The sequence below is a fragment of the Pan troglodytes genome, chromosome 20 (assembly GCF_028858775.2).
Source record: "Pan troglodytes isolate AG18354 chromosome 20, NHGRI_mPanTro3-v2.0_pri, whole genome shotgun sequence".
Taxonomy (NCBI): domain Eukaryota; kingdom Metazoa; phylum Chordata; class Mammalia; order Primates; family Hominidae; genus Pan; species Pan troglodytes.
This window is the reverse complement of record NC_072418.2, coordinates 21,070,514-21,097,379: the sequence shown is the minus strand read 5'-3', so window position 1 is coordinate 21,097,379 and position 26,866 is coordinate 21,070,514. Positions and strand designations below refer to the sequence as shown.

Genomic DNA, 26,866 nt, shown 5'->3' with positions numbered 1-26,866 from the left:
CCTGGCAGCCCAGGCTGCCTGGCTGGTGTGTGTGGTGTGTGGTGTGTGTGGTGTGTGGGTGTTGGTGTATGTGTGTGTGTGGTGTATGGTGTGTATGTGTGTGTGGTGTGTGTTGGGGTGTGTGGGTGTGTAGTATATCTGTGTCGGTGTGTGTTGGGTGTTGTGTGTGGGTGTGTAGTGTGTGATGTGTTAGGGTGTGTGTGTTGTATGTGTGGATGTGTTGTGTGGGTGTGGGGTATCTGTGGGTGTGTGGGTGTGGTGTTAGGGTGTGGGTTGTGTGTTGGTGTGTGTGGTTTATCTGTGGGGGTGTTAGAGTGTGGGTGTGTGTTGTGTGGGTGTGGTGTATCTGTGGGTGTGTTGATGTGTGGGTGTGGTGTATCTGGCCGTGTGTGTGTTAGGGTGTGGGTGTGTGTTGTGTGGGTATGTTGTTGTGGGTGGTGTATCTGGATGTGTGTGTGTTAGGGTGTGGATATGTGGTGTGTGGGTGTGGTGTATGGGTATATGAGGGTGTTGGGGTGTGGTGTGTGGGTGTGGTGTATCTGGGGGTGTGTGTTAGGGTGTGGGTTTGTGGGTGTGTTCATGTGTGGGTGTAGTATCTGGACGTGTGTTAGGGTGGGTGTGGGTGTGTATATGTGGGCGTGTGAGGGTGGGTGTGGTGTATGGGTGTATGAGGGTGTTGGGGTGTGGTGGTGTGGGTGTGGTGTATCTGGGGGTGTGGTGTGTTAGGGTGTGGGTTTGTGTGGGTGTGTTCATGTGTGGGTGTGGTATCTGGACGTGTGTTAGGGTGGATGGGTGTGGTGTATATGGGTGTGTGAGGGTGTGTGGGTGTGGTGTGTTAGGGTGTGGGTGTGTGTTATATGCAGTGCGTGCTAGGGTGTTGGGTATGTGGTGTGTGTTGGGTGTGGTGTGTGTGGTATGTGGTGGGGTGTGGGTGTGGTGTGGGGTGTGTGTGGTGTGTGTTGGGGGTGTGTGTTGGGGTTTGGGTGTGTTGGGGTGTGGGTGTGTGGTGTATCTGGGTGGTATGAGGGTGTGGGTGTGGTGTTGGGGTGTGGGTGTGTGTTGTATCTGGGTGTGTGGTATGAGGGTGTAGGTGTGTGTGTTGGGGTGTGCAGTGTTGGGTGTGTGGTGTGTTGGGGTGTGGGTGTGGTGTGGGTGTGGTGTGGGTGTGTGCTGTGTGGGGGTGTGTTGGGTGTGTGGTGGGGTGTGGGTGTGATGTGTGTGGGTGTTTGTGGTGGGGATGTGGGTGTGGTGTGGGGGTGTGGTGTGTGTTGGTGTCTGGGTGTGGTGTATCTGGGTGTGTGGTATGAGGGTGTAGGTGTGTGTTGGGTGCGTGTGGTGTGTGTGGCGTGTGTTGGGGTGTGTGTATTGGGGTAAGTGGGTGTGGTGTGTTGGGTGCGTGTGGTGTGTGGAGTGTGTGTGGTGTGTGTTGGGGTGTGTAGGTGTGGTGTAAGTGTGGGTGTGGTGTATGTGTTGGAGCAGTGTGTGGTGTGTTTTGGGGTGTGTGGGTGTGGTGTGACAGTGGGTGTGTGGGGTGTGTTGGGGTGTGTGGAGTGGGTGTGTGGTGTGTGTGTTGGGGTGTTTGGTGTGTTGGGGTGTGTGTGTGTGGTGTGTGTTGGGGCAGTGTGTGGTGTGTGTGTTGGGGTGTTTGGTATGTTGGGGTGTGTGGGTGTGGTGTGTGTTGGGGCAGTGTGTGGTGTGTGTTGGGGTGTGGTGTGATTGTGGGGGTGTGTGTTGGGGTGTGGGGTTTGGGTGTGTGGTGGGTGTGGTGGGTGTGGTGTGTGTTGGGGTGTGGGGTGTGTGGTGTGTGTTGGGGATGTGTGGTGTGTGAGGATGTGGTGTTTGTTGGGATGTGGTATGTGTTGGGATGTGGGTGTGTGTTGGGGTGTGGTGTGTGGATGTGGTGTATCTGGGTGTGTGGTATGAGGGTGTGGTGTGTGTTGGGGTGTGCGGTGTGGGGTGTGTGTGGTGTGTTGGGGATGTTTGTTGAGGGTGGGTGGTGTGTGTTGGGGTGTGTGGGTGTGGTGTGTTGGGGTGTGTTGGTGTGGGTGTGTGGTGTGGGTGTGTGGTGTGTTGGGATGTGTGGATGTGGTATGTGTGTTGGGGTGTGTGTTGGGTGTGGTGTGTTGTGTGTGGTGTGGGTGTGGTGTGTGTTGGTGTGTGATGTGTGTTGGGGGTGTGTGGTGTGTGTTGGGGGTGTGTGGTGTGTGTTGGGGGTGTGTGGTGTGAGGGTGTGGTGTGTTGGGGTGTGCAGTGTGGGGTGTGTGTGGTATGTGGTGGGTGTGTGGTGTGTGTTGGGGTGGGTGTGGTGTGTGTTGGGGTGGGTGTGGTGTGGGTGGGTGTGTGGTGTGGGTGTGGTATGTGTTAGGGTGTGGTGTGTGTTGGGGTGTGAGGGTGTGGTGTGTGTTGGGTGGTGTGTGGTGTGTGTTGGGGTGTGTAGGTGTGTGTGTGGTGTGAGGGTGTGGTGTGTGTTGGTGTGTGTTGGGTGTGTGGTGTTGGTGTGTGGGTGCGGGGTGTGTGGTGTGTGTTGGGGTGTGGGTGTGTAGTGTGTGGGTGTGTCACATCCTGGTTTCTGTGGTGGCTGTCCCTGTCCTGTGGTTGGGGGTGGGCTGGCATCAGGAGGTGATGTGACCTGGGGCCGCCATAATGATGAGAAAGGGTTGTTCAGGGGCTCTGGCTGGGACCAGATAAGAAGGCAAAGTTTGCAGCCTACCTGAGCCGTTGCCTGAGAAAGGACCAAATCAGAGGGCCCTGTAGGTGACGGGAAGCGCGGGGGTGGGGGCAGGCTGGGTCAGGGCGGAGGGATAGGGAGCCATAGCAGGTGTGTGAGCACAGCAGTACCCTCTGGTGTGGATAGGGTGGGCTGAACCCAGCATTGGGATTCCTTGGCCCCCTGTGGCACCAAAGGCTACAGGAGTGGGGCTGGGGGTGGGGGAAACCAGCTGTGACTGTCTCCCTCTGATGAAAGCAGCAGCAGGTAACGGTAATATTACCTGTTCTTCCCACACTGGGGCAGGGGCATCCCCTGTGCCACTAGTGGGGATGGGGAAAAGGCCTGACGGGAGCGGCGGTGGTGCAGGTGGAACTGGAGCCAGGGGCCATGGAGAACATAACACTCAACCTGCCAGCCAAGGACAAGAGGGGGTGCATTTAGTAAGGGATAACACCGAAGAACAGGACCGTGGGCAAAGGTCCTTGGCCTGCAGCTGTGGGGGGCCTGGCCTCCCTGCCCGTCCGTGGCCTTGGCCCAAGTTCTAAGGCCACCCAGGAATCTGAGGGGCGCGGGAGGGGAAGTCATGCAGCCCAGTGGGGCAGTGTGTACCCTGCTCCCAGCATAGCCTGGCCACGCTGTTCTCCCAGGATAACATCTCTGTCCCAACATCCCAGGGCCAACACCAACCTCCTGCAGCTCACGGTCCTGCCTCCCCCGGCCCTCCAACGCCAGCCCTAAGCCAACTGCCCAGCAATACTCTGGCCATCACCCCCGCAGCCTGCAGAGGCCACAGTCAGTCCCCTGACCTTCCTGAGCCATGGATGCCATCAGTCTAGTGCCCCGGATATTCAGGAGAGCCTTCCCACCCTCATGACCTGGGCACCCTGGTAGAGAGGGGCTCAGAGCTGTTAAACCTTCTCCTGCCACCTGCCAGGGGCCCCAATTGTCCTCTTTCAACGGGCACCCCTGTTCCTGCAGCCCCCTCCTGTACCAAGCTCCACCTGGGCTCTGCAACACAGCAGTGACTCAGCCTCATCCCTGCCTTCAGGGAGCCCACACTTTGCTGGGGAATAACAGTGCATCTCACCACCGACTTCAGCACACCCAGGCCTGACTGTAGGGGCCAAACCCCCTCCTTCGGCCTTGTCAACTGCTGGGAGTGGAAGCAGCCCAGCCTCTATGCCGATTCCCTCCAGCTGCCCTGTGCCAGCTGCCGTCCTCCGGCACCCCCTACAGGTGGCCCTGTGAACACAGGCTCCCCGGGGCTGGGTCTTGGGACCTTCCTCATGTCTCTCAACTACACAGGTTCCTGAATCACGTGTCGCCTCGAGGCACAAACTCCCCGATTCTCTGATCCTCCAGTACCTACAGGATGTCCAACAGTTCCATTCCCAGAGATGGTATCGGACTCCACAAGTTATGGGGGTCAGTCCCACAGGGCTGCACCTGTGTCAGATGCCACCTATACTTCTGGCAAGCAGGCTAATAAATTGCGAGTTCCCATGACCCCACTTCAGGTTTGATAATTGCTGGAACAGCTCACAGAACTCCGGAAAATGCTCACAGCCAAATGGAGGAGGCGCACAGGGCCAGGTATGGGCGGGCCGTGAAGCTTCCATGCCTTTTCCAGGCATGCCACCCTTCCAGCCCCTCCATATTTTCCCCTAAACCCCATTTTTTTTTGAGACAGGGTATTACTCTGTTGCCCAGGCTGGAGTGCAGTGGTACAATCATGGCTCACTGCAGCCTACACCTCCTGAGCTTAGGTGATCCTCCCACCTCAGCCTCCCACGCAGCTGGACTACAGGTGTGCGCCACCAAGCCCGGCTATTTTTTGTTTGTTTGTTTGTATTGAGACGGGGTTTCCCCGTGTTGCCCAGGCTGGTCTCAAACTCCTGGGCTCAAGCGATCCGCCCGCTTTGACCTCCCAAAGTGCTAGGATTACAGGCATGAGCCACCGTGCCTGGCTGACTGCCTATTTTTCGGCTTAGGTTCTATGAAGAATGTGTATCAATGTGTTGAAACACTTTGTAGATCTTAAAGGGAGCAGACTGGGTGGGGGAGGGGGGCCAGCCTGCCCAGACTTCCTAGACTCTGGGTAGCATTCCTTCCTCCAGGGTATGGGCAGGACCCTCCCGGAATGAGGGTCTTCAAGGGAGCAGGCAGAGAGTGACCTTTGCCGGCTTTGTGGCTTTTTTTTTTTTTTTTTTTTAAGGGGAGAAGGGCTCCAGTGTCTCTGACCTGCCTTGGGGAAGAGGAATTCTGGTTTCTATGGTTTCCAGGGGAGAAAGGGGCTAGAGGCAGGAGGGCAGGAGAAGGTCGGAGAGACTCGATTCTGAGCTTTCCGATGCCCTGCTCAAAGCGCTGGGCAGGCCAAGGCCCCATAACTTGAGGCTGAGGGGAGTTTCTGTGTTCTGAGCCCCAACTGTCTCATTTGCATATATGTGATTGATTAAATTGTTGGCCACTGGTGATTGAGCTCAATGTCTAACCAAGAACCAAGAACAAACACCAAATACTCTTTCACACTCCCTATCCCCAGCCCTCAGGGTCTGCCCAAGACCCCAAACTGCCTCCCACGTAGCCAATTTTTCATCTGCCCTGTCTGGGTGGCTCAGGTGGCTTGGCCTGTAGTTTTCTTTCAGTGAACTCCTCTTCATGTCTCAAAACCCTTGCCAGCAGCCCCCTCATCTGGGGAGCCTGTCTTGCAGGGGCCCTGCCTGTGAGTTCCCACCCACTGGGGCGGGGGTGTCCCAGTCCACTTCCAACTCCCTCAGACTGGGGCCCCTTCAGGGTGAGGCCTGGACCCAGAGTCTTAAGCCCTCATCCTCCAAGGTCAGGCCCTGTCTCTTGCAAACGTTCCCAACTATCCACCTTTTGGGCCAGCTCCAGTGGTGGAAACTTTCCGGCCTCCAGGCGCTTGTTTTGGAAAGTTCCTGGGGGAGCTGCCCCGGCCTGCCCGCTGGGTTCCCACGCTCCCTTATCAGCGCGCATGAGGGGGGCGCCCTGCAGTGCAGGCCTCATTCCTCCCCTGCCTCGGCCCTGCCCGCCTGTGCGTCCCCTCCCCTTTCCAGCGAACAGCCTCCCGCTCCGGCCCACTCCTGCCAAGCCCTCCTGCTGCAGGTGGGGAAACAGGCCAAACAGGCCCCATCCTTGTGAGCCCCGTGGGGACAGAGTGACTTTGTCCCCCGAGATGGATGGGGGCAGACATAGGGAGCCAGGGGATGGGACTGCCTGGTAGGTGCTGCTGCCCACGAAGGGGGAGTAGGTGGCAGTGTGGCTCCGAGGAGATTCTGGCTTTGGAGTTCTGGTCCTCTGCCTGTTTCCCCTGCAGTGTCTCTGACCCAGACCCCCTACCCCCCGGAGGCCCAGCTTCCCTGCCCAGCTCCACCCCCTGGCTTGTGGCTGGGCTCATGTGTAGCCTCATTGTCCTCTTGTAAAGGGGGAATAGGCAGCCATGAGCCCCTGGGGGCTGCGGAGCGAGCGAGGTGAACCTATACGCGCCGCGCTCGTGGACGCCTGGCCACTTCCGCCAGACGGGGACCCGATGGCCACGGTGGCTCTGGGTTGTCGGGCCTCGAACCGGGGTCTCCAGACGTTGGGCCCCTCCCTCCCAGCGCGGGAGAGGCGGGGAAGGGGGCGGGGCGGGGGAGGGGCCGCAGCGCTTTTCTCCGGAGGTCGCGCGCCCGAGAGCCCGCGCTGTCCGCCGCCGCTGCCTGAGTCGACTGCGCCGGTGAGTGCGGTTCGGGGCGGGGACGGCCTCCGTGGGGACCCAGGCTGGCTTGGCCCCGGCCGCTTAGAGTCCCCGCTGACCCCCTGCTCACCCCGGGCCCCCAGCCCGCCGCGATGGAGGCCGCCGCCCAGTTCTTCGTCGAGAGCCCGGACGTGGTCTACGGCCCCGAGGCCATCGAGGCGCAATACGAGTACCGGACGACGCGCGTCAGCCGCGAGGGTGGCGTTCTCAAGGTGGACCAGGGGGCTGGGGAAGGAGGCGTGCTGGGGAGAGCGGGGCGGCGCGGGGAGAAGGGCACGGGACCCGGGATTCACTGCGCGGCCTGTCTTCAGGTGCACCCCACGTCCACGCGCTTCACCTTCCGGACCGCCCGGCAGGTGCCCCGGCTCGGGGTCATGCTTGTCGGCTGGGGCGGGAACAACGGCTCCACACTCACCGCCGCGGTGCTGGCCAATCGACTGCGTTTGTCCTGGCCCACGCGCAGCGGCCGCAAGGTGGGGGCGGGAGGGGCGTGGTGGGTAGGGAGGCTTGGTGGGAGTCCTTGCGGGCGGGGGCGGGAGCCTGCAGGGGGCGGGGCTCTGCGGGACCAGGGGGGCTGTAGGGGGTGGGGTTCCGCGGGGCGAGGGGCTGCAGGGGCGAGGGACCTGCCGGGGGCTGGAGGCCTGTAGTGGGCGAGGGACCTGCCGGGGGCTGGAGGCCTGTAGTGGGCGAGGGACCTGCAGGGGGCGAAGCTCTGTGGGGCGGGAGGGCTTGCAGGGGGCGGGGCCTGGCTGCAGGCGGACCCCGGGGAAGGGTTTCGCGAGGTACCGGGGACTCCTCGGGAGTCTTACAGGGGCGGAGCTTAAGGTGCCGGAGGTCTCGGGGGAGGGGCCTGGGGGCAGCGGCTTCCGTCCTGGCTGTGAGCCTGGAACTGAAAAATGCCCGAAAGTGGGGCGGGGCTTGAGAGTCTAGGTGGGGCCCAGGCCGGGTCGCGGCCCCTTCACCACTCCCACCCGTCACCTCGCCGTGTCTGCTGACCCCCAGGAGGCCAACTACTACGGCTCGCTGACTCAGGCGGGCACCGTGAGCCTGGGCCTGGACGCCGAGGGCCAGGAGGTGTTCGTACCCTTCAGCGCGCTGCTGCCCATGGTGGCGCCCAACGACCTCGTGTTCGATGGTGGGCGGAGCCCTGGGCCGGGGTGGGGCGGGATGGGAGATGGGGTCTGGAGGGGCCCAGGATCCGGGCAGGGCCGAGTGTGAGGGTCCCCCCAGGCTGGGACATCTCGTCGCTGAACCTGGCCGAGGCGATGCGGCGCGCGAAGGTGCTGGACTGGGGGCTGCAGGAGCAACTGTGGCCGCACATGGAGGCCCTGCGGCCCCGGCCTTCTGTTTACATCCCCGAATTCATCGCGGCCAACCAGAGCGCGCGCGCGGACAACCTCATCCCAGGCTCGCGTGCGCAGCAGGTGCTGTCCCATCCCGCATCCCTTGCTCCCTGCCACCTGTTTTTCGCCACTTGGTTCCCCCTTTTTGCCCCACCCCGCGAATCCAGGCCTCACTTGACACCCGGGGAACTGAGTAGCCCAGGCCTCTGTGAGTCCGAGAGCATGTACAACCAACTTCCCTACACCCTCTCCATCCTCCCCACACCCTCTCCATCCAACCCACAGCTGGAGCAGATCCGCAGGGACATCCGAGACTTCCGGTCTAGCGCGGGGCTGGACAAAGTCATAGTGCTGTGGACGGCGAACACGGAGCGCTTCTGTGAGGTGATTCCAGGCCTCAACGACACAGCCGAGAACCTGCTGCGCACCATTGAGGTGGGCGAACGCCCGGGTGGAGCGGGTCAGGCAGGGCCAGTCACAGACACAGCTCTGTGCTGACTGCCCGCCTTGCCCACAGCTCGGTCTGGAGGTGTCGCCCTCCACGCTCTTCGCCGTGGCCAGCATCCTGGAGGGCTGTGCCTTCCTCAATGGGTCTCCGCAGAACACCCTGGTGCCCGGAGCTCTTGAGCTCGCGTGGCAGCACCGGGTTTTTGTGGGCGGAGATGACTTCAAGTCAGGCCAGACCAAAGTCAAGTCCGTGCTTGTGGACTTCCTCATTGGCTCCGGCCTCAAGGTGCGTGGGCCTAGGGAGCTGCCGAGTGCAGGAAGGGGGCCTGGGCCGCGAGCACCTGGCTTGTGGGGCCGCAGGGCCTGCAGCTGCTGGGGCTTCCCTTGTACCCACAGACCATGTCCATCGTGAGTTACAACCACCTGGGCAACAACGATGGGGAGAACCTGTCGGCGCCATTGCAGTTCCGCTCTAAGGAGGTGTCCAAGAGCAACGTGGTGGACGACATGGTGCAGAGCAACCCAGTGCTCTATACGCCCGGCGAAGAGCCTGACCACTGCGTGCGTGGGGCACGGGCGCGGGCGCGGGGTTGCCCGGCGAGGGGTGGCAGGGACCCGGGCAAACTCCTGCTGCACTCCAGGTGGTCATCAAGTATGTGCCGTACGTGGGTGACAGCAAGCGCGCGCTGGATGAGTATACCTCGGAGCTGATGCTGGGCGGAACCAACACACTGGTGCTGCACAACACGTGCGAGGTGCGGCGCGGCTTCAGGGGCTGCTATGGGAGGCAGGGCTTGGCCACCGCCCCCATCTCCTGACCCACCCGCCCCGCAGGACTCGCTGCTGGCCGCACCCATCATGCTGGACCTGGCGCTGCTGACCGAGCTGTGCCAGCGCGTGAGCTTCTGCACTGACATGGACCCCGAGCCGCAGACCTTCCACCCCGTGCTGTCCCTGCTCAGCTTCCTCTTCAAGGCGCCACTAGTGCCGCCCGGCAGCCCGGTGGTCAATGCGCTTTTCCGCCAGCGCAGCTGCATCGAGAACATCCTCAGGTGCACCCCAGCCTCCAGGTTCCCGCCCGGGGCCCAGATGCCCCCTGGCTAAGCTATGCACAGGGCTTGGGGGGCTGTAGGTGGCAGGGATACCCCCCTTTCTCCCTGTGGGTGTCTGGCTCTGCTAAGCTGTGTGACCTCTCCAGGGCCTGCGTGGGGCTCCCGCCACAGAACCACATGCTCCTGGAACACAAAATGGAGCGCCCAGGGCCCAGCCTCAAGCGAGTTGGACCCGTGGCTGCCACCTACCCTGTGTTGAACAAGAAAGGACCGGTACCCGCTGCCACCAATGGCTGCACCGGTGATGCCAATGGGCATCTGCAAGAGGAGCCCCCAATGCCCACCACCTGAGGCCCTGGTCACACAGTTTCTCGGCTCTTCCTCCCAGCTGCCCCCCACGACCCTACCTTGAAGGCCCCCACAAATAAAGGCGCTGCCACTCAGCCCTCCTTCCACCTGGGGTTCTTGGGGCCTGTGACCTGACTCTGCCTCCCTCTACTTCCCCGACTCTTGAGCGCCCAGCTTCAGTCCCACCCCCTCTGCCCATGGTCATCACCCCAACTCCCAGGGAGAGCCCAGAACCTGGAGCCTCGCTCTGCCCCCAGTTCTCAAAGGTGGGGCTAGATGGGGGCGGGGACGGAACAAGACCACAGGGTGGAGAGTGTGGTGGCAGAAGGCCAAAGAGGGAATCTGAGACAAGCTACCAAAAACCAAAACCAGCTTCCATTTATTGATGGGCCCCACCCCCTGACGTCCTGGGGAGAGGGGCCCCCCAAAGAGCCTTTCTCTCTGGGACAAAATACAAATGGCAGGAAGGGTCCATACAGAAAAGAACGTCTCTGAGGTCCTTGCGTTTTTAATAAAATGGTAAGAGTCTTTCGTGTGGGGCCTCCCAGCTGGGCAAGCCTTGATTGGCCAGGAGTCCAGGTGCCCGAGGTGTGACCTCAGCCCCTCGCCCTGAGCAGGGGCGCTGGGCAGAAGCCTAGGCCCGCAGAGAGGCCCGGGGCTGCCGCCCCATCACACGCTCATGGTCATCCCTGGCGAGTACTGCGGAGAGAGGAGGGGGCAGCGCGCAGGGGCCGAGTTCAGCTCCGAAAGAGGCTGGGACCCGCCCCCAGGGACAATGGGGGACAGGGCAGGGCTGGGTCCTGGGCAGACATGGGGTGGGGACAGGAGGGAACGGGGGAGGGGCGATGCATGGGAAGGCCGCCCTGGGGCGCGGGTCCCGGGGTGGGGGCGGATGGGATCAGGACGGTGAAATAGGAGCGGGAGGTGGTGGGGGGTGGGGAGAGGTTGAGGAGAGGGAAAGGATGCCGCGGCCGCCCCCCCACCTGGCCCGCCGCGGTCACGGTCTTGCTCTGGCCCCCCGGCCGCCCCGCCGGGGCCTGCCCGCCAGGCCCCTCCGGCCCGACGCCGCCGCGGGGGGGGAGTCGACGCAGTCGCTTACGCTTTCGCTCGGGAACGGGTGCAGGAAGGTCCCGGCGGCCGCCATCTCGCCGTCGTCCCGCGGGGTGCCCGGGGCGTTGCTCAGGCCGGCCACGGCGCCGGGGGAACTCTGGGGGCGGCCGCGGTCAGCGCGCAACTCCCTGCCCCGCCCCCTCCCCGCCGCCCCCCCGGATCCCATCCCCGGCAAGAGCGCAGCCTCCTTACCTTCGGCAACCCGTCCATGTCGCCCGAGCCTACAGACAGGGACACACACGGGCACCGGCTCAGACGTGCTGGCGCCATGCCCCTCGGCCTCCAGGGGCCAACGACCCTCGCAAGCTGCCCCCGCCGACGCGCCCCCGCCCCGCACAGCCCGCCAGGAACCCCGGGACTGAGGCCAGGTGGAGGGTTGGGCCTGGGGGGGAGGGGCGGTCAGTGCATCCTCTGGTTTGGTCGCTGGATCCCCCTCCAGCTCGGGGCAGCCCCTGTCACTGAGCGGCCCCCGGGGGGCTCAGGACGCCACTAGACGCCTCCACCCGGCAGGCGGGCTGACGGCAGGGGGAAGCAGCCAGGGAGCGCAAGGGCCCGGAAGGCAACGTGGGCGGGAGCAGGGACGCCCACTCACCCAGGGATCCGTTCACGTGGTGAGGCTCCATCGCGCTCATGGCGGCCATGGGGCCCTCCGGGCCAGGGCCAAGCGGGAACTGCGGGCATGGGGACAGTGTGGGACTCGGGCCACCCATTCCCCAAGTGGGGTCACCGCCTCGAGAAGCACCCCCGCAAGCCCCCACTCACATTAGCCCTGCCGGCGCCCTGCCCGATGGGGTTCATGATAGTGTACATGTTTTCGCTGGAGTTGGTGGAATCTGGGGGAGACCAGAAGGGTGCCAGGTGTGACGGGGTTCCCCCAAACACACCCACCCTAGCACACCCCCACCTCTTACTAGGCCATACCTCCAGGGCTAGGCATGATGGGTGTTCCAGGGGGCCCACCTCCTCCTGGGGGTCCCTGCACACAGGAGACAGGAACCGTGAGAAATGGCCCCTCATCTGCCATCCCACAACCCCTGCCCAGGGGTGACCCAGCTTTGCTCAGACTTACCGTGTAGCTGCCGGGAGATGAGGAGGAGTAGGGGATCTGGGGACAAGGGCAGCTGTGAGCAGTCAGCCAGGCGGCTCACCCAGTGCCCCTCCCACCCCACCCCAAGCCTGCCCACCCAGCCATAGGCTCACCGAGTTTCCACTGGGGCTGGCCCACGGGCCACGAACTCCTGGGCCCCTGGAAGAGACCGCGGATGACAGACTCTGGGGCTAGTCCATGTGGATCACAGCCCTCACCACACACCCCCCACACCCTGCTCCACTGTATCCCCAGACAGACCACAGAGCAGCAGATGTTGCTGGAAAAGTGGCCACCATGAGCTGCCAGGTTCCAATCCCAACCCATCACTGGCCCCAGGAGACTAATTGCTACTTCCAAGTCTCAGTTTCCCCTCAACGGTGGCCATGAAATAAACAATATCCAAGGCTGTCCTGAGGATTCAGGACCTGCCCCAGCTGACCCAGCCATGAAGCTGGTGGTGGCCTGCGAACTGCACACTCCTAGGATCCCCCAGGGTCTTACATGTTCATGGCAGGCAGGCCTGGGCCGGCGAGGGAGTTGGGTGGGGGTCGCATGCCACCTCCATAGCTCTGCGGAGGCAAAGGGGCTGTGAGGGGTAGACCGGGGACAGCCCGAAGGCCCCACCCACCAGGGCTCCACTCTTACCTGGGGCCCCACGCTGGCCATGCCACGAGGAGGCGTCACCCTCTGCATTGGGCCGCCCATGCTTGGATGCCCTGGGGTGGGGCAGAAGGAAGGGGACTTGGACCTGGACCATTCCCCAGTGTGGACAGTGGGGAGGCAGCAAGGTCCGGGCTCTGAGAGCTGGAATTCTGATTGATGGCGGGATAGGGGCTGGAGCTTCCCTACTCACCCTGGGCTCGTGGGGAGGGCTCCATGGCGCCAGGGAGGAGGGGCTGGGAGCCAGGGAGGCCTGCGGGAGGCTGCGGAGGGGGTGCGGCGGCACTGAGTGTGGGGTGCTCCCTCCCCGGCCCAGCTCCTGCCCGCCCTCCCCTCATCCCTTTCTCACCTGACTCGGCATCCGCAGGGTGGGCCGGGGGCCCCCTGGGAAGCGCGGTGACATGAAGGGCTGGAAGAGGTGGACGGGGATCAGCACCTTCCCCCACCCTCTGGTCCCCAAAGCTACCCCATTCCTGCTATGCTGGGGCCCCCGACCTGGGAAGCCCCCTCCTCCAGAACCAGCCAGCAAAGCCCGGCCAGCTGGCGCCAGCCAGGACATCATGGCTTGAGGGTGGGAGGGGGCGGCGCTGGGGGAGGGGATGTGTGTGTGTGAGGGGCAGGCACCACAGCTCCTTACCTGACCGTGAGGCCCCATCATGGGGGCGTTGGGGTTGTGGGGGGACGGCTGGGAGCCGGGGGGGCCCTAGGAGGACAGAACCAGGTGGGTGGGGGGGAGTAAGGCCCTACTGGGTTTGGCTGAGGAGGGGAGGGGCTCCATGGAGGCAGAGGGGTGGGCCAGCCTATGGGACAGGGACCTTGTGGGAAGGCTTGAGGGCAGGACTCAGGCACCAGTGGTCACCAGGACCACTGTGGCTACTGCATCCCCAAGCACCCTGTGCGGACACATGTGCAGGCCAAGCGCACAGACACCCACCCTCCACTGCACTCGGGCCCTCCCTCACTGGCTCCTGAAAGGCCCACCTGGGCACACCTGCGGCACAGAGGACCCTCCCACCCAACTCCAGCCTGCCGGCCTCATGACCTCTGCCCACATGGGACCCCCCACCCTCAAATGCATGTTCAGCCAGAGTTGGGGGCCAGTGGACTCCAGCCGGGGCCATACCTGGAAGAAGCCAGCCGCCATGGGGCCTGCGGCCATTGTGTCACCTGGGGCCATACTCCCCATAACAGGGCTGGGGGCGGCTGCAGCACTCTGTAAGGGTGCGGGAAACCCAGAGGGCCAGGTCAGGACACCTGGACACTTCCTACCTGGGGTGTGCCCCCTCCTCTCTGCAGGTGGCTGGCCCCATGGGACAGCGAGCTGGCATTGGTCAGTGAGCACACTGGGGTTGTCGGCCTGAGGATCTGTGGGTCTGAAGACCCTGTAGGACGCAGGATCCAGTGTCGCCCTCGTTTCTCACAGACCTGCTCCCCACTCCAGACCCATCCCAACTGGCCCTGCATCGTCCTGGCTGGCAGGGCAGCTCAGGTGGGTCCCCAACTCTACTCAGGACCCCCCAAATAAACATACACACAAATATACCGGCAGTTTCAAGAGCCTCCCTGAAGGCTCCACCTTAGAACAAGTGTAGACCCCCGCCCCACCCCACCCTGCCCTTCGTCCAGGAGGGAGGGTGAAAAGCAGGATTCTGGCTGGGCGCGGTGGCTCACGCCTGTAATCCCAGCACTTTGGGAGGCCGAGGCGGGCGGATCACGAGGTCAGGAGATCGAGACCATCCTGGCTAACACGGTGAAACCCCGTCTCTACTAAAAATACAAAAAATTAGCCGGGCGTGGTAGCGGGCGCCTGTAGTCCCAGCTACTCGGGAGGCTGAGGCAGGAGAATGGCGTGAACCCGGGAGGCGGAGCTTGCAGTGAGCCGAGATCGCGCCACTGCACTCCAGCCTGGGCGACAGAGCGAGACTCCGTCTCAAAAAAAAAAAAAAAAAAAAGAAAAGCAGGATTCTGGGGTGGGGTCCCCATCCCCCAGCCTCTCTCAGATGGAGAAGGCAACAAGACAGGGTGCTGGAGAGGGGGCTTCCTGTATCTGCCAGAAATTGTGGTGGCAGCCCAGACCTGGCCGGGGACCAAGTTCTAGACCTCTCTGCTATGGGGCCTACAGGGTCTGGCAGGGGGAAGGTGGGGAGGGGGATGTGAGGTGGGAAGGGAGGCCCAGTCTATGAGGGCAGAGGGACACGTCTGGGGACAGGGAGGGGAGAACTTCTCTCCTGGCCCCTGTCTGTATGGTCCAGGCCAAGCCCCAAACCCCAAAAAGAAGGTGATGGGCTCTCTCTGGCGTCAGCCCAAGCCAGCACACAGGGACACTCAGGTGTTTGTGGCATGAACTACAGCCACTTGGGCTCAGAGAGGTTGAGCACTCTGCCTACAGTCACACAGCGTTTCCTGCCCTCAGGGACTGCTGCAAGGGGCCCCCTGCCTAGAGGAAGGCTCCTGGAGAAATCCTCCCTCCCCCTGTGGGGCTGCGGGTTGACCCCTTCCTGCCCCTTCTCTGAGGTTAGTCTCAAGCCTCCCGCCAGGGTCCTAAACTGGGGGAGGGGTTGGAGGCGGGAGCCCCCTAAGCCCACCGTGACGGCGAGCACTCCCAAGGCCCAAAACAAATCCTTCGAAAGCCCTCGTGCCCTAGGGCCCCACTCCTGTGCCACTTTCTCAGTTCCAAACTTCCAGGTCCCCTCTGGGCTCTGGCCCCCACCCCGCCCCCTCCCGCAAACACAATGGCCTGGAGCAGCTGCGCTCCGGTCCACTCCCCGAGGGTGGGGAGGGGGCACCTTTGAGCCCTGTGTCTGTCCACCCCGCAGGGAGGGCAATCCCCTCACGGGCCACAGCGGGTGCCTGAGCGTTTCCTGGTCGGGGACGCTCCACCGCACCCCCCACCCCCCCTGCGCCCCGCAGCTTCCCAACTCTAGGCCCTGAGCAGTTAATCCCGGGCGGCGCGCCCTCCCCGGCTGTTGGCCCGGGCCAGACCCCCTACGTCAATCATCCCTGAAGAGGAGCCGGCCCGGCCCGCGTTGCCATGGCGATGGGCTGGGCGCCCCGGCGTTTCCTGGAGACGCCAAGGTCGGCAGGGAGCCGGGGAGGGGCGAACAGAGCCCCCCCGCCCCCCTCCCCCGCCTCGGAGGGCGAGAGAGGAAGGGGCCGCCTCCGTGCAGGCTCGGCGGGCAAGGCGCCCCCAGTTAGAGCGAGAGCAACGGAGGCGACGGCCCAGCATGACGAGTCCCCGCGGGGATTCGGTCACCCCAGGGCTTGGGCGGCCTCCGCCCTGGGCCCTGCGGTCTACGCTCTGCGCCGGCGCTGCCATGGTAACCGCTGCGCGCCTGGGAAGCGCGTTCACGCCGACTCTCCAGCTCCGCCCTCCTGGCCCGGCGGGGGGCGCCCAGAGAGGATGCTAGACCCAGACGGCAGGGATGGGGGCAGAGTCGCCCAAGTCCACAGCTCCAGACACCCCCGGGGCCCCAGATCTAGCGGGACTAGGACAAGGGGACCACACACGAGTAGTGGGACACCATGGGGGTGAACAGCAGTGACGCCAGGAGGGCTTCAGCGTGCCCAGCTCTCATGCAGAGTGCTGGAGGCATCTTCAGAGACATGGGCGCCCCACCCCTCGGGCCGCCTCTGCCTTGCTGGGGCCTGCGCTCTGGCGCACAAGGGGTAGGGGGTGGGCGGGACTGGCGCCCCCCAGACGCCCACCGGCAGAGCCGGCACCTCCCCCTCAGACCCAACAGAGGGGGCCAGGTGGTCCAGCGCAGAGGATGAAGGGAAGGGCTGCCATCTGCTGCCCCATGACAACAGGAGGCTGCCATCCCCTGGTGTTAGCCAGGCAGCCTCCACTCCAGGCCGGCCTCTGACCTTTTCCAACCCAGAGGGAAAATGACAGCAGAGAGGGAGTGGGCAGCTCCAGATACCTGGCAAGGTCAGAAAGTGTCCCAGTGCCTGGCCCATCAGGCACCCCGACCTGTGCTCCCCGCTCAGAGGAGCAGCAGTGACCCCCAATGCACACACGGCAGAGGAGGGAGAAGGCAGTGAGCTTCCCCCATCTCCACGCAGGCTCATATGAGAGGCGGGGAAATGGCACCCCCCAGTGCCCCAATGGGGGTAGGAGGGCTGTGGGGACCCTCAGAAGTGTGGTGCAGTGGAAAGAGCTTTCCCTTACTCTGTGAGTGACCCTGGACCAAGTGGAGGGTGGAAGGACCCCCAAAAGTGGCCAAGAGCCTGAGTGGAGGCTGCAGCTCTGCCTGTCAACCCCAAACTGCCACCATCCCCAGCCCTCCTCTGGCTGTGCAGCCCCCCACCCCACCTCACCAGCCACAGGCCCAGCAGACCTCCTGCCCTGAAGCCCCTGAGTCCCTGGGGCCAGGACTCACATAATCCTGGAAGGCCTTGGCCTCGCCGGAGTGCTCGCAGGCCTCTCTTCGGTCAGGCGCCGCGCAGTACAGGTCCCAGAAGACGCTGTGGGCCAAAGGGGAAGATGGTGGCTCCACGTGCCTCCCTCAACCCCCTTCCACAGCCCACCCACAGCAGCCCAGCCCGTACCACCACCAGGAGTGCAGGAACCCAGGGGGCTCCCCCAGCGTGATGTTCTTCTCCCATCGGATCTGCAGGGAAAGGAAGGTGGTGAGGGGGTGGCCCTACCTGACCCTGCCCCACCACCCAGCAGGGTGCCCAGAGAACATCTGGGCAGGGAGGGAGTGGGGAGGGAAGGGTAACAGGGTGGGCAGAGGGCCCCAGGATGTGTGGCAGGTCCCGGCTGGGCATGTGGACCAGATGCCTGGATGCTAGCCCAGGGCCTGGATCCCGCAGAGCCCTCAGTTCCCAGGGCCATCAGAGGGGCAACGCGGGCCCACCCCCTGGATCCCCAGTGGAAATGAAGGACCCCCGGAGTGTGGGTGAGGAGGGAGGGCCAGCCTGGAGGTGGCGGCTTACCTCAGACAGGAAGGTCTGGGCTGACTTCTGGGCACCGATGTGCAGCAGGTACTCATAAACGTACAGCGCCAACCTGTGGGGGCGAGGCGGCCCAGGGAGCTCAGGCTCTCCAAGGCAAGGGCCCACCCCAAAGCCCTTCCATCTCTCAGGAGGGCGGGTGGAAAGGTGGCCTCCCCACCAGCTGCTCAGCAGGGGCAGCTCATAGTTATCCATCTACGTCCTGCAGGCCCCTCCCAGGCATCCGTGACCCCCAATTCCGGGCCGAATTCGGCTGTGTTCCACGCTCCCTCGAGGACCAAGTCCTGGCCATGTCCTGCCAACACTGAGACTCCAGAGAGGCCTCAGCGCTGGGGAGGTCTCCTCCATAGAGGAGTGTCATTCCTGAGTGTGTGCGGGGTGGGGACGACCACTGGGCACCCTGGGCCATGTAGTGTGCTCAGGGCCCACCTCCAAACTCATCCCCAGCCTCCCCGGCCCAGGAAGGAAGGAGGGAAGGGGTCCTCCACCCCACATCCCCTGCAGTCCCTGGACCCCATCTCTTCCTTGGGGAAGAGATGCCCATCCACCATGGTGGCCTCAACCCTTTCTGCAGACTGTCCCCAGTCAGGGCAGTGCTGAGCCTGGGGCAGTGTCTGGGGAATGGAGGTGGGGGGCCAGGGGAGGTAGGGCCTGCAGTGCCATGTCTGCAGTGGTGCTGCCCTACCCAAACACCCACAGGGCTCTGCGCGAGTCCCCAGCCTGCCAGGGACCCCTGGACTCACCCTCTCAACCACTGTGCACCCCAAGGGCTTGGACCTGAGTCACCCTCACCCAGCCAGGTGGCTCCAGCACGGCCCTCTGCAGGTCACAGGGGGAGGCCGGACTGTCCACCCCGCTCCAGTCCAGCTGCCACACCAGAGAGCAGAGGACAAACCCCCTATCCAAAGGGTCGCCCAGTCCTGTGGCACCAGCCCTTCTGGACCTCCCTGGAACTGAGCCGCTCCCTGCTCAGAGCTCTTGTACTGTCCAGCTAGGGACCACGAGAGTCTGCTGGGGGTTGGGGGACTCTTAGATTCAAGACAGGGTACCAGAGGGCCAGCCTGAGGCTGAGCCCTAGAGGCGAGAAGCAGGCAGGCCTGGGGGCCCTTCCACAGCCGCCTCCAGCTCAGCTGCGCCGCCCTCTCTGGCTGCCGGCCCCATCCTAAAATAACCTTCCTTTGACTCACGCTCTGCTCCCTCCCAGCCAGGCTGCTCCAATCCTAGCACCCACCACCCATCAGGGCCCCCAGGTCCCTTTCAGATTTCCAGTCCTCCTGTTCCTGCCCCGGCCCCTAGAGAACATGGGGACTTCCTGCCCCCACCTGGTCCTCATGGGCACTGCCCTTGCCCCAAATCTCATCCTGCCTCCCCTCCTTCGTTCATTCACTTCTTCATTAGTTCCTCCAGCATCCATGAAGTGCCTTTTGCGCAGTGCACACACCCGGCCCCTGTCCTGGAGGCCATGTTCTTGAGGGGAGAGACAGAGACAGGCAATACCTGTCAAGAGAGGTGAGCTCTGTGGCAGCTTGGAAGGCGCTGAGGCTACGGAAAGGCAAGTGGGGGGGTGACATCAGGGAGGGGAGGCGGTCCAGGGTGGAGTGCGCCAGGCTCACACTGCACCACATGAGCTGTGAAGGCCACCCCAGGGGCAGGGATGGGGCAGGACACACAGCGCCCAATGGTCACCCCTGCATCATCACAGCACTCTTGAAGAGACTGCCCCCAGCCCAGGCCCTGCTAGATCCTGACCTCCACCCCTCCAGTCTCCCACACCTGCTCTTCCTCCACTTTCCTGGCCCCGCGGCCTGCAGGCCCACCTGTCTAGCTCACTTCTGTGGCACCCTGGCCCATCTAGAGGCTTCTGAGCTTTTCCCTGTGGCTAGTGGCTGACAGGCCTGCGTCCATCAGTGGAAGGGGAGCACACAAGGCCAGGATGAGCAGGTTCCAGGGGCAGACCGACTAGCCTGGGGAGCCCAGTGCCAACCCACCTGCCAGGTGTGGAAGAGAGTTCCCACCCCAGCCACTTAGGGGTCAGAGCAGGGGGCATGAAAGGCCAGAGTAGGGTAAGACAGAGTTGCAGGAACGCTGGTGAGCGGCCCCGGGAGGGCGGGGGCAGCGGGAGGTCCTGCCGAGGCTGCATTCTGGGTACCCCACACCCAGGGCACGGCTGTCCAAAAGGCCCAGGGGGACTCCTGAAGGAGGGGGCTGCGAAGGGTTCTACCTGCCTTCCTTGTCTCCTGTTCCTCGACTGTCCCCATAAGTGCCTAACCCAGGAGGTGCCCCCCTAGAGCCTACCCCGCCCTCTCCGCCCCCTCCTGCTGTCCTCCTGCCTCCAGCCCCCGCCCCCGGCTACCAGCTCTGTCTTCTCCTCTGCTCTCCCTGTGTGGCTGCCTGTCCTGTTTTGATGATGCCTTCAAGTAGGGGCTGTCCAGAGGGTGCTATGGCCTGACCTTCCCCAAACTTGGGATTCCCTGTTCACTTGACATCTAGAGGCCCAGCCTCGACACCCTGAGCCCCCACCCCTTCCCCATTCTCCCCCTCCCTGCTCAGAGACTGTCAGCTTGGCCTTTACACATGCATCCTGTCCAAGGAGCCTCTGGTGGCGTGCGCACAGGCGTGCACCTGTGTGAGATCCACCCAGCTGTCCCCAAACATCACTGCGTTTAAAAAAACACCGAAGGAAATCTCTCTCCTGACTTGGGCCCCTCTCCCCACCTCCACTGCACACCTGGGCCAGGCCACCCACCGTCTCCCAACTGGATTACGACAGAGTCCCCTCCAGGTGCTGCTCCCCCCACCCCCATGTTCCTTGTTCAAACCCTCCTGTGCCGCCCCCCGCCCCGACCCACACACTGGCTGCCCTGTCACCCCAGGGCCTCTGCGCACTGTTTCCCTGCCTGGGGCACTTCCACCCAGAGACTCCAGTGTCACCTATCGGGGCTTCACTGTCACATGGAAGCCCCCACCCTGCTCCGTCTCCTCCATCTGAGAGTCTCTGTCTTGGGCCCCCAATGGAATGTAGCTTGACGTGGGGCGGGGACTTGGAGTCTGCTCACTGCAACGACCTTAGAATGGAGCTGGGCATCCTGGGCCCCAGTCACCCCAGTGAATGAACAAACCGGCCCGGGGACCCCCTCCTGGGATGCCGGGAGGATTAGGCGAACCATGGGGTAAGTACTGATGAAGGTCAGCAGCTATTCTGTCCACACTGAGGATTTGGGAGTTTATCCTGGGAGCGATGGGAGGCCAAAGGAAGTTTTCGGTTTTGCTGATTTCCCTTCCACATTGGTCCTTTTATTTTAAACAGGATTCAGTCTCCAGGGAAGAACTGTGGGTTGTTATTGTTTTGGGTGAAAAGTTTTGAAGCCTGGCTGTTCGGCCAGGGAGTTTTGGGACCTACAAGGTCCTCCCCTCCCAGAGGACTGCTCCAGGGGCCAGGTCTGGGGGCGCCACCGGTTGGGGCCCTGAGCTCAGTTATAGGGAAGGGCTCTGGATGCAAATCACCCATGCCCTCTGCCCCCCACCGGCCACCTGCCCTGGGCCAGTACAACCTCTCAGGGCCTGTCACCTATGAGGGCTCCCTGTGTCACACAGGCAGGTGGCCAGAAAGGAAAACGGGGAGGCACCCGGAAGAGCAGCAGGCAGCTCTCCCTGCAGAAGGAACACAAGACTCGGAGGACATGGGGCGCCTGGACCTGGAGCGAGCATGAGGCTGCGCAGGGAAGCAGAGCCAGGATGGGGTGCTAGCGCCTGGTGGCCTGAAATGTACCACAGCTACCACCGTAATGACGCGAGTTACCATAATTACCCAGAATGGCTGCAATGGATGCTCCCTGCTCAGCGCCCTCCTAGACACAGATGCTGCTGGGGCAGGAGACACCTGCCACTCATGGCTTTGTGTCACCTTGCCATCCGTCACCAGGTCTCACTCCTGACCCTCCAACCCTCGCCGTCCTCCCTCCCCTCTGCCAACCCTAAAGGCCAGGCCTCTGGCAGCTTCTTGGCAAAGTGGCGGCCTCTCCTTACTACCCTCCACACCTGCCCCTCATAGCCATTTCCAGCCAGGGGCCAAAATGACCACGTCCAATCGTGAATCCCATCCCTGGCTTACCTGCCAGGCTGATGAACAAGCCACCGACATCCATGTGCCGGCTCAAAATCAAGCCCGGGAGAAACCCACGAGCTGCCAGGCAACACCAACCATGGCTGTGATTCATGGACCTCTTCTCAACCTGCCTGGCAACACTTGAGTGCTGAAGGATATACACATGCCCCTCTTCTTGCAAGTGGCCCACTCAGACCCCAGCCTCCCTCAGCCCACTCTGCTGCCCCTGCACTCCACAGTCACTGCCATCTGCTGCGAGCCCCCGAGGGCAGGCACCCACCAGGTGCTCGGTCCCTTTCTGGAGCCAGCTGGCCGAGACCTAGCGTAAGCCAGGGAGGCCTGTAGGCTCCAAGGGCAGCCAGAAGGGGCTCAGGATTGGGGCCAGAGAGAGAAAGAAGGAAGGATATGCAGCGCCTCATTTTTAGGAGGCATGAGGCTCATTGCAGGAAGAAAAGTGCAGTGCTGGAGAGTCGAGGTTTGGAGCAGTGTAACCTCTTCACCCCATTTCACAGAGAAGGAAACCGAGGCCCAGAGGCAGGAAGTGGCTTGCCCGAGGCAGATACTTCCTGAGAGCCGCGTGGCTGCCCCGGCAGGTGCTCTGCCTACGGGCTCCCACCCAGTCCTTGCGAAGATCCTGAAAGATGGGTCGTCCACATTTCACATGAGGAAACTGAGGCCTGGGGCTGCCTCTGAGAGCTCATCTGTGCCAGAGAAGCTGAGTTCTCATCAGGTGGCTTCCTCTCCAGGGCCCTGGTGTCCCTTTCGTTGAAATGGGTGCATGCGGCCATCTGGCGTTTTCCAGGCTTTCTTTCATAGAGGAACCTCACCTCCAAACCAACACTTATACGAGACCCTCTCCGTGAAATGGAAGCATGCAGGCTGGCTCTGACCAAAGATGGGCGCTGCAGCCTCCCCACTGGCAGCTGAGGGACTTCCGAGAGCCTTGAGTCCCGAGGCCAGTGTCCCCAAAGCACCTCTGCTGGGCAGGTTGGGGAGTGGGAGGACAGTATGGGAAGGGGGCCAGGAATGCAGCTAACCCCCTCACCCTACCACCCCCGGCTCAAACCTATGAAATCTCTTCCTTCTTACTTGGGTCCAGGCTGCCATCAGCTCTCTTTCACTGTTTTTCTTTTTTGTTCTTTTTGAGACGGAGTCTCGCCCTGTCACCCAGGCTGGAGGGCAGTGGCGCGATCTCAGCTCACTGCAACCTCTACCTCCTAGGTTCAAGCGATCCTTTCACCTCAGCCTCCAGAGTAGCTGGGATTACAGGCACCCGCCACCACGCCCGGCTAATTTTTGTATTTTTAGTAGAGACAGGGTTTCATCATGTTGGCCAGGCTGGTCTCGAACTCCTGACCTCAAATGATCCACCCACCTTGGCCTCCCAAAGTGCTAGGATGATTATAGGCGTGAGCCACCACGCCCGGCCTCCCCAGCTCTCTTTCAGACAACTGTGTCCACATCCCCAGGGCCTCCCAGCCTCTGTTCCTGACCCCTATAAGCCCCACTCCACCTGGGAGCCAGAGCGCACTTCTGCACACACAACCCACTGGGGCCCATCTGGCACTCTTGCAGGCTGCCTCTTCCTCCACCTGGGCCCAGCCCCAGCTCCTTTTCCTGGTTCCATATCAGGGCCTTTGCACTTGCTGTGCCCTCCACCTGACATCCCCTCACCCTTCGCTATCTATCATCCACTTTGCTTTCTCCTGCTAACTGGATACCTGCCTCCCTGCTGGGGTGGGGGCTTCTTCAGGGCCACCGACCCTGCCATCCCGACCGGAGCCTGCCTTCCCGACTGCCACACCCAGGGACACCCAGGGCAGATATGCTGAATCAGTGAACGATCCCGATTCCCACTGGGTGGGTGGATGCCTCCAGAGCCAGCAGCTGCCTGGAGACACACAGGAGACAGACCAGGGGTCCAGGGGTGACCATGGCAGACACCTCCTGCTTCCGACCTGAGCAGGAGCCAGAGGCCAGTTTCAAAAAGTCTTTGGGCTTAAGGGTGCTTGGAAATGGAGCTCATCTTCCTAACTGCACACAGGCAAGGGAGGCCTGACAGTGCAGTCATTTGCCTACCACCTTCCAGCCAGAAGAGCCTCTTCTCCAAAATGACCCAGAGGCTGGGCAGAGGGGACAGGCATCTTTGTGGAGGGGTGGGACATCCCAAGTCAGCCTAGGCAGAAGAGGCAGGATGGGGGACACTCAGCCAACGTCCAGGGCTCCTCTCCAGCACCCAGACATTCAAGTCCTCACTCCTGGCCTGGCCCTCAAGGCAGGTCCTCATGGGACCCCTCCCTGCTGATCCAGCCTCCTCTCTGCTTGGGTGGCCAGTTCCACACCACGGGCCACTCCAGGTGGCTCAACTTCAAGGATCCTGGAAGTCCCCCATCAGCTATGACAAGACTCCCGTCCTCCTGGGCACTGTTTTTTTGTTTTTTGTTTTTTTTTTTTTTGAGATGGAATCTGGCTCTGTCGCCAGGCTGGAGTGCAGTGGCGTGATCTCGGCTCACTGCAACCTCTGCGCCACGGGTTCAAGGGATTCTCCTGCCTCAGCCTCCCGAGTAGTTGGGACTACAGGCGCCCACGCCCAGCTAATTTTTGTATTTTTAGTAGAGACGGGGTTTCACCATGTTGGCCAGGATTGTCTCGATCTCTTGGCCTCGTGATCCGACCGCCTCGGCCTCCGAAAGTGCTGGGATTACAGGCGTGAGCCACCGCGCCCGGCCTCTGGGCACTTTTAACAACACTGCAAACTGCCCCGTGCCCTTCCTGCGGGACGGTCGCTGCTCCAAGCACCTTTCAAATGCTTTCCACCCGGAGAGCACACTCGGCTGACTCCCCACCCCGAGAGACCTCAGCCCCACCACGACCCTGCCTCCATCCGCACGGTGGAACCTGCCCCTACCAGCTTCAGAGCGCCTGGTACCCACGGCCTGGAGCCACGCCCAGAACAAAAGGGGCCCTCAGTATGCACTCTTCAGTGGTATCAAGAGAGCGGCTCCGTCGTCCCCACCCGCCCCTGGACTGTGAACCGTGCGGCTTCCCCAGGGGCCCCACACAGCTGCTGGGGCCAGGGCAGACAGGTGGCCGCGCGCCCCTCCAGCCGCTCTCCAGCTCTACCCCAGGCGACTGGGGTCCCCGAGCCGACACTCTTGTTCGTCCCGGAAAACTTCGCTGACCTCGATCCCCATGCGTCCGCAGCCTCGCGCACCCACGTCTCGAGGAGGCCTCGCGACCCCCGAGACCCGCTCGGGGATCTCGCGCGCCCCCTCAAATCTCGCGCCCTCGGGTTTCGCGCGCCCCCGCCAATCTCGCGACCCCTGGAGCCGCTCCGGTCTCGCCCGTCCACTCCCGTCTAGCGCCCCTCGGGTCGCCCGCCACCTCTCAACTCCGGCGACCCCTCAGGGTCTCGCGCGCCCCCCGCCAATCTCGTGCCCCTCGGGGGTCGCGCGCCCCCGCCAATCTCGCGACCCCTCGAGCGCGCTCAGGCTCCGCGCTCCCCGCCGCCCGCGCCCACGTGCCCCGCGCGGTGCCCGCCCGCGCCGGAGCCCACGGAAGAGCGCGGACGCCGAGCCCCGCCCCCGGCCCCGGCCCCGCACTCACTTCTCGCGGGCCTGGCTGTCGGAGGGCACGGCCGAACCCTTGCCCCCCTTGGCGTACATGCTGCTCCACGCCGCCGCCGCCGGGGCCCACACCTGTCAGGCGGCGCCGCGGGCCGCGCTCGCCGTCGCCATAGCTACCCCGCGCCCCGGGCCTCACCGCCCCGAGCCCCAGGCGGGCACGGCAGGCATCGTCCGCGCGGGGGAGCTCCAGACGGCCGCGGCGGCGGCGGCAGCGGCGGCTCCAGCTCCGGCCCCGGCCGCAGGGTGGCTTTTTTTCCTCCCTTTCCTCCGCGCGGGCTGTTCCGGGAAACGCGCGCTCCCCTCCTCCCGCCGCGCGCGCCCCCGCCCGCTGCCTCTCCGCCGCCCGCGGGCGCAGCTCTTAAAGGGGCGATGGCGGGCGCGCGGGTGGGTCCCGCCGCCGGGACCGCGGGCGGAGCGCGCACGCGCAGTGCCCGCCGCGGGGGGTGGGGGCGCGGCTACACACTCGCGGGTCAGGATCCCGGACGGCCACCCAGGGACGCACAGCTGATCGCGGCTGCACACGCGCGCGTGCACACACACGTTCACTCACCTCAAATGGAGCCGGCCACCCACATTGTTGTACACCCAGCCACACACATTCGCAGCGACACTCAACATAGCGCTCCACACAGCAAAAGTGTACCCCGCTGCTGGAACGACTGCGGATAGCCCCATAAAGCCTCAGGCAGTGACATTGGGTGTCTCACCCCGCAGAGCTACCCACACTCAGCAAGGGTGGGAACCACCGCACATACAGCCCGCCCAGCGACACACATACACTGCCACACACCCAGCTCACAGTGGCCGTCCTGGAACAACTAAACACAGGCCACCGCACACAGGCACCCAGCCTCACGCAGCCGCGCGCTTATGCAAGGCCGTGCCACAGCTTCCAACAGCCGTGGACAGAGCCCACGGAGTTAACTCACAGTCACCCTGGGGCGCACTATCGCGGCCTCCTGAGAACCACACCCTACCCAGCTCCACAGTCACAGGGCCTGCGGACACTCAGCGTCTCGCCCGAAGTCACACAACACAGACACAACCCAGGCACACAGACACAAAGCTCCTATAGTATCCAGGCTGTGGGAGCCACCTGGCACCACCCCGAAGTAATACCCGGTGACAATACTAGGTGCTGGGTGACTGCTGTTTGGGCTTCTCAGCCTCGGTGCTGTGAGCTGTAAATGGGGCACATCCCACCTTTGTCTGCGGGAGTCAGGGTGCAGGCAGTGGGTGCCCTTTTCCCCTTTTAGGGCCCTTCATCCCCCCACCAGGGGTGTTCAGAGAGGGTGGGGGCGGATACTGAGGCAGGGACCCCCGCAGGGCAGGGATGCCCGGGTACCAGTGGGTCGTGTGTGGATGGGCAGGGTAGGGGAAGGCGGTGCGGTTGACTCTGGGTCTAGATGTTTCTGTGTTTGCCACGGCTATTCCTCTTTTTTCCTAGGCAAGCCCGCGTGTGTGTGTGCAAACACGCGGCTCCCGTGTGAGTGCACGTGTGCATCCTTGTGCGTGGGGGGCTGGCAAACACCCAATAAATTATCGCTGTCTCGGCGACTGTCCCTGGCTGCGCGGTGGCAGTTGTGGGTCCGAGTCGGGCCGAGTCGCTCAGTGAGGTTGCGTGCACAAGTGTGTGCCGAATGTGCACGTGTGTGTCTCCGCGCG

At 63.2% G+C, this 26,866-nt stretch overlaps 2 protein-coding genes across 12 annotated transcripts; one reads left to right on the top strand and one right to left on the bottom strand.

The window, feature by feature from the left end:
- Positions 1-4,930: 4,930 nt before the first annotated feature.
- On the top strand, positions 4,931-9,749 carry ISYNA1 (inositol-3-phosphate synthase 1). Of its 3 annotated transcripts, XM_024351055.3 has the most exons (11): positions 4,931-6,443; positions 6,548-6,676; positions 6,776-6,937; positions 7,467-7,599; positions 7,695-7,888; positions 8,093-8,242; positions 8,325-8,540; positions 8,651-8,815; positions 8,896-9,009; positions 9,089-9,306; positions 9,453-9,749. In XM_024351055.3, the coding sequence occupies exons 1-11, from the start codon at positions 6,168-6,170 to the stop codon at positions 9,655-9,657; spliced, it is 1,962 nt and encodes a 653-aa protein (XP_024206823.1). In that variant the 5' UTR covers positions 4,931-6,167; the 3' UTR covers positions 9,658-9,749. The 3 variants fall into 3 exon arrangements, with proteins under 3 accessions (XP_024206823.1, XP_016789519.3, NP_001267294.1); XM_016934030.3 differs by lacking the exon at positions 6,776-6,937 and having other exon boundaries at positions 6,361-6,443; NM_001280365.1 differs by having other exon boundaries at positions 6,427-6,676.
- A 258-nt stretch (positions 9,750-10,007) lies between these two features.
- Positions 10,008-25,858, bottom strand: SSBP4 (single stranded DNA binding protein 4). Of its 9 annotated transcripts, none has more exons than XM_024351875.3 (18): positions 25,752-25,834; positions 17,453-17,525; positions 17,063-17,124; positions 16,894-16,978; positions 13,638-13,727; positions 13,152-13,217; positions 12,864-12,923; positions 12,708-12,777; positions 12,500-12,570; positions 12,356-12,423; positions 11,965-12,010; positions 11,834-11,869; positions 11,686-11,740; positions 11,527-11,597; positions 11,357-11,435; positions 10,957-10,985; positions 10,754-10,861; positions 10,008-10,353 (listed from the first exon to the last, which is right to left on the bottom strand). In XM_024351875.3, exons 1-18 carry the CDS (start codon positions 25,817-25,819, stop codon positions 10,324-10,326), a joined length of 1,167 nt encoding a protein of 388 aa, XP_024207643.2. In that variant the 5' UTR covers positions 25,820-25,834; the 3' UTR covers positions 10,008-10,323. The 9 variants fall into 9 exon arrangements, with proteins under 9 accessions (XP_024207643.2, XP_024207645.1, XP_024207646.2 ...); XM_024351877.3 differs by lacking the exon at positions 25,752-25,834 and adding an exon at positions 25,182-25,491; XM_024351872.3 differs by having other exon boundaries at positions 10,147-10,353; positions 10,638-10,861; positions 25,752-25,858.
- Positions 25,859-26,866: the final 1,008 nt, after the last annotated feature.

What these genes read in the sequence shown, in the direction of transcription:
- SSBP4 (XM_054672958.2), bottom strand. Translation starts at nt 25,240, where the DNA reads ATGTACGCCAAGGGGGGCAAGGGTTCGGCCGTGCCCTCCGACAGCCAG. An exon ending in GGCCTGCCTGCCATGAACAT is followed by an intron (nt 12,011 to 12,355) that starts GTAAGACCCTGG and finishes GGTCTCTTCCAG; the next exon opens with GGGCCCAGGAGTTCGTGGCC. An exon ending in ACATGGACGGGTTGCCGAAG is followed by an intron (nt 10,862 to 10,956) that starts GTAAGGAGGCTG and finishes GGCCGCCCCCAG; the next exon opens with AGTTCCCCCGGCGCCGTGGC.
- ISYNA1 (XM_024351055.3), top strand. Translation starts at nt 6,168, where the DNA reads ATGAGCCCCTGGGGGCTGCGGAGCGAGCGAGGTGAACCTATACGCGCC. An exon ending in TGCCTGAGTCGACTGCGCCG is followed by an intron (nt 6,444 to 6,547) that starts GTGAGTGCGGTT and finishes CCGGGCCCCCAG; the next exon opens with CCCGCCGCGATGGAGGCCGC. An exon ending in CAACGACCTCGTGTTCGATG is followed by an intron (nt 7,600 to 7,694) that starts GTGGGCGGAGCC and finishes GGGTCCCCCCAG; the next exon opens with GCTGGGACATCTCGTCGCTG.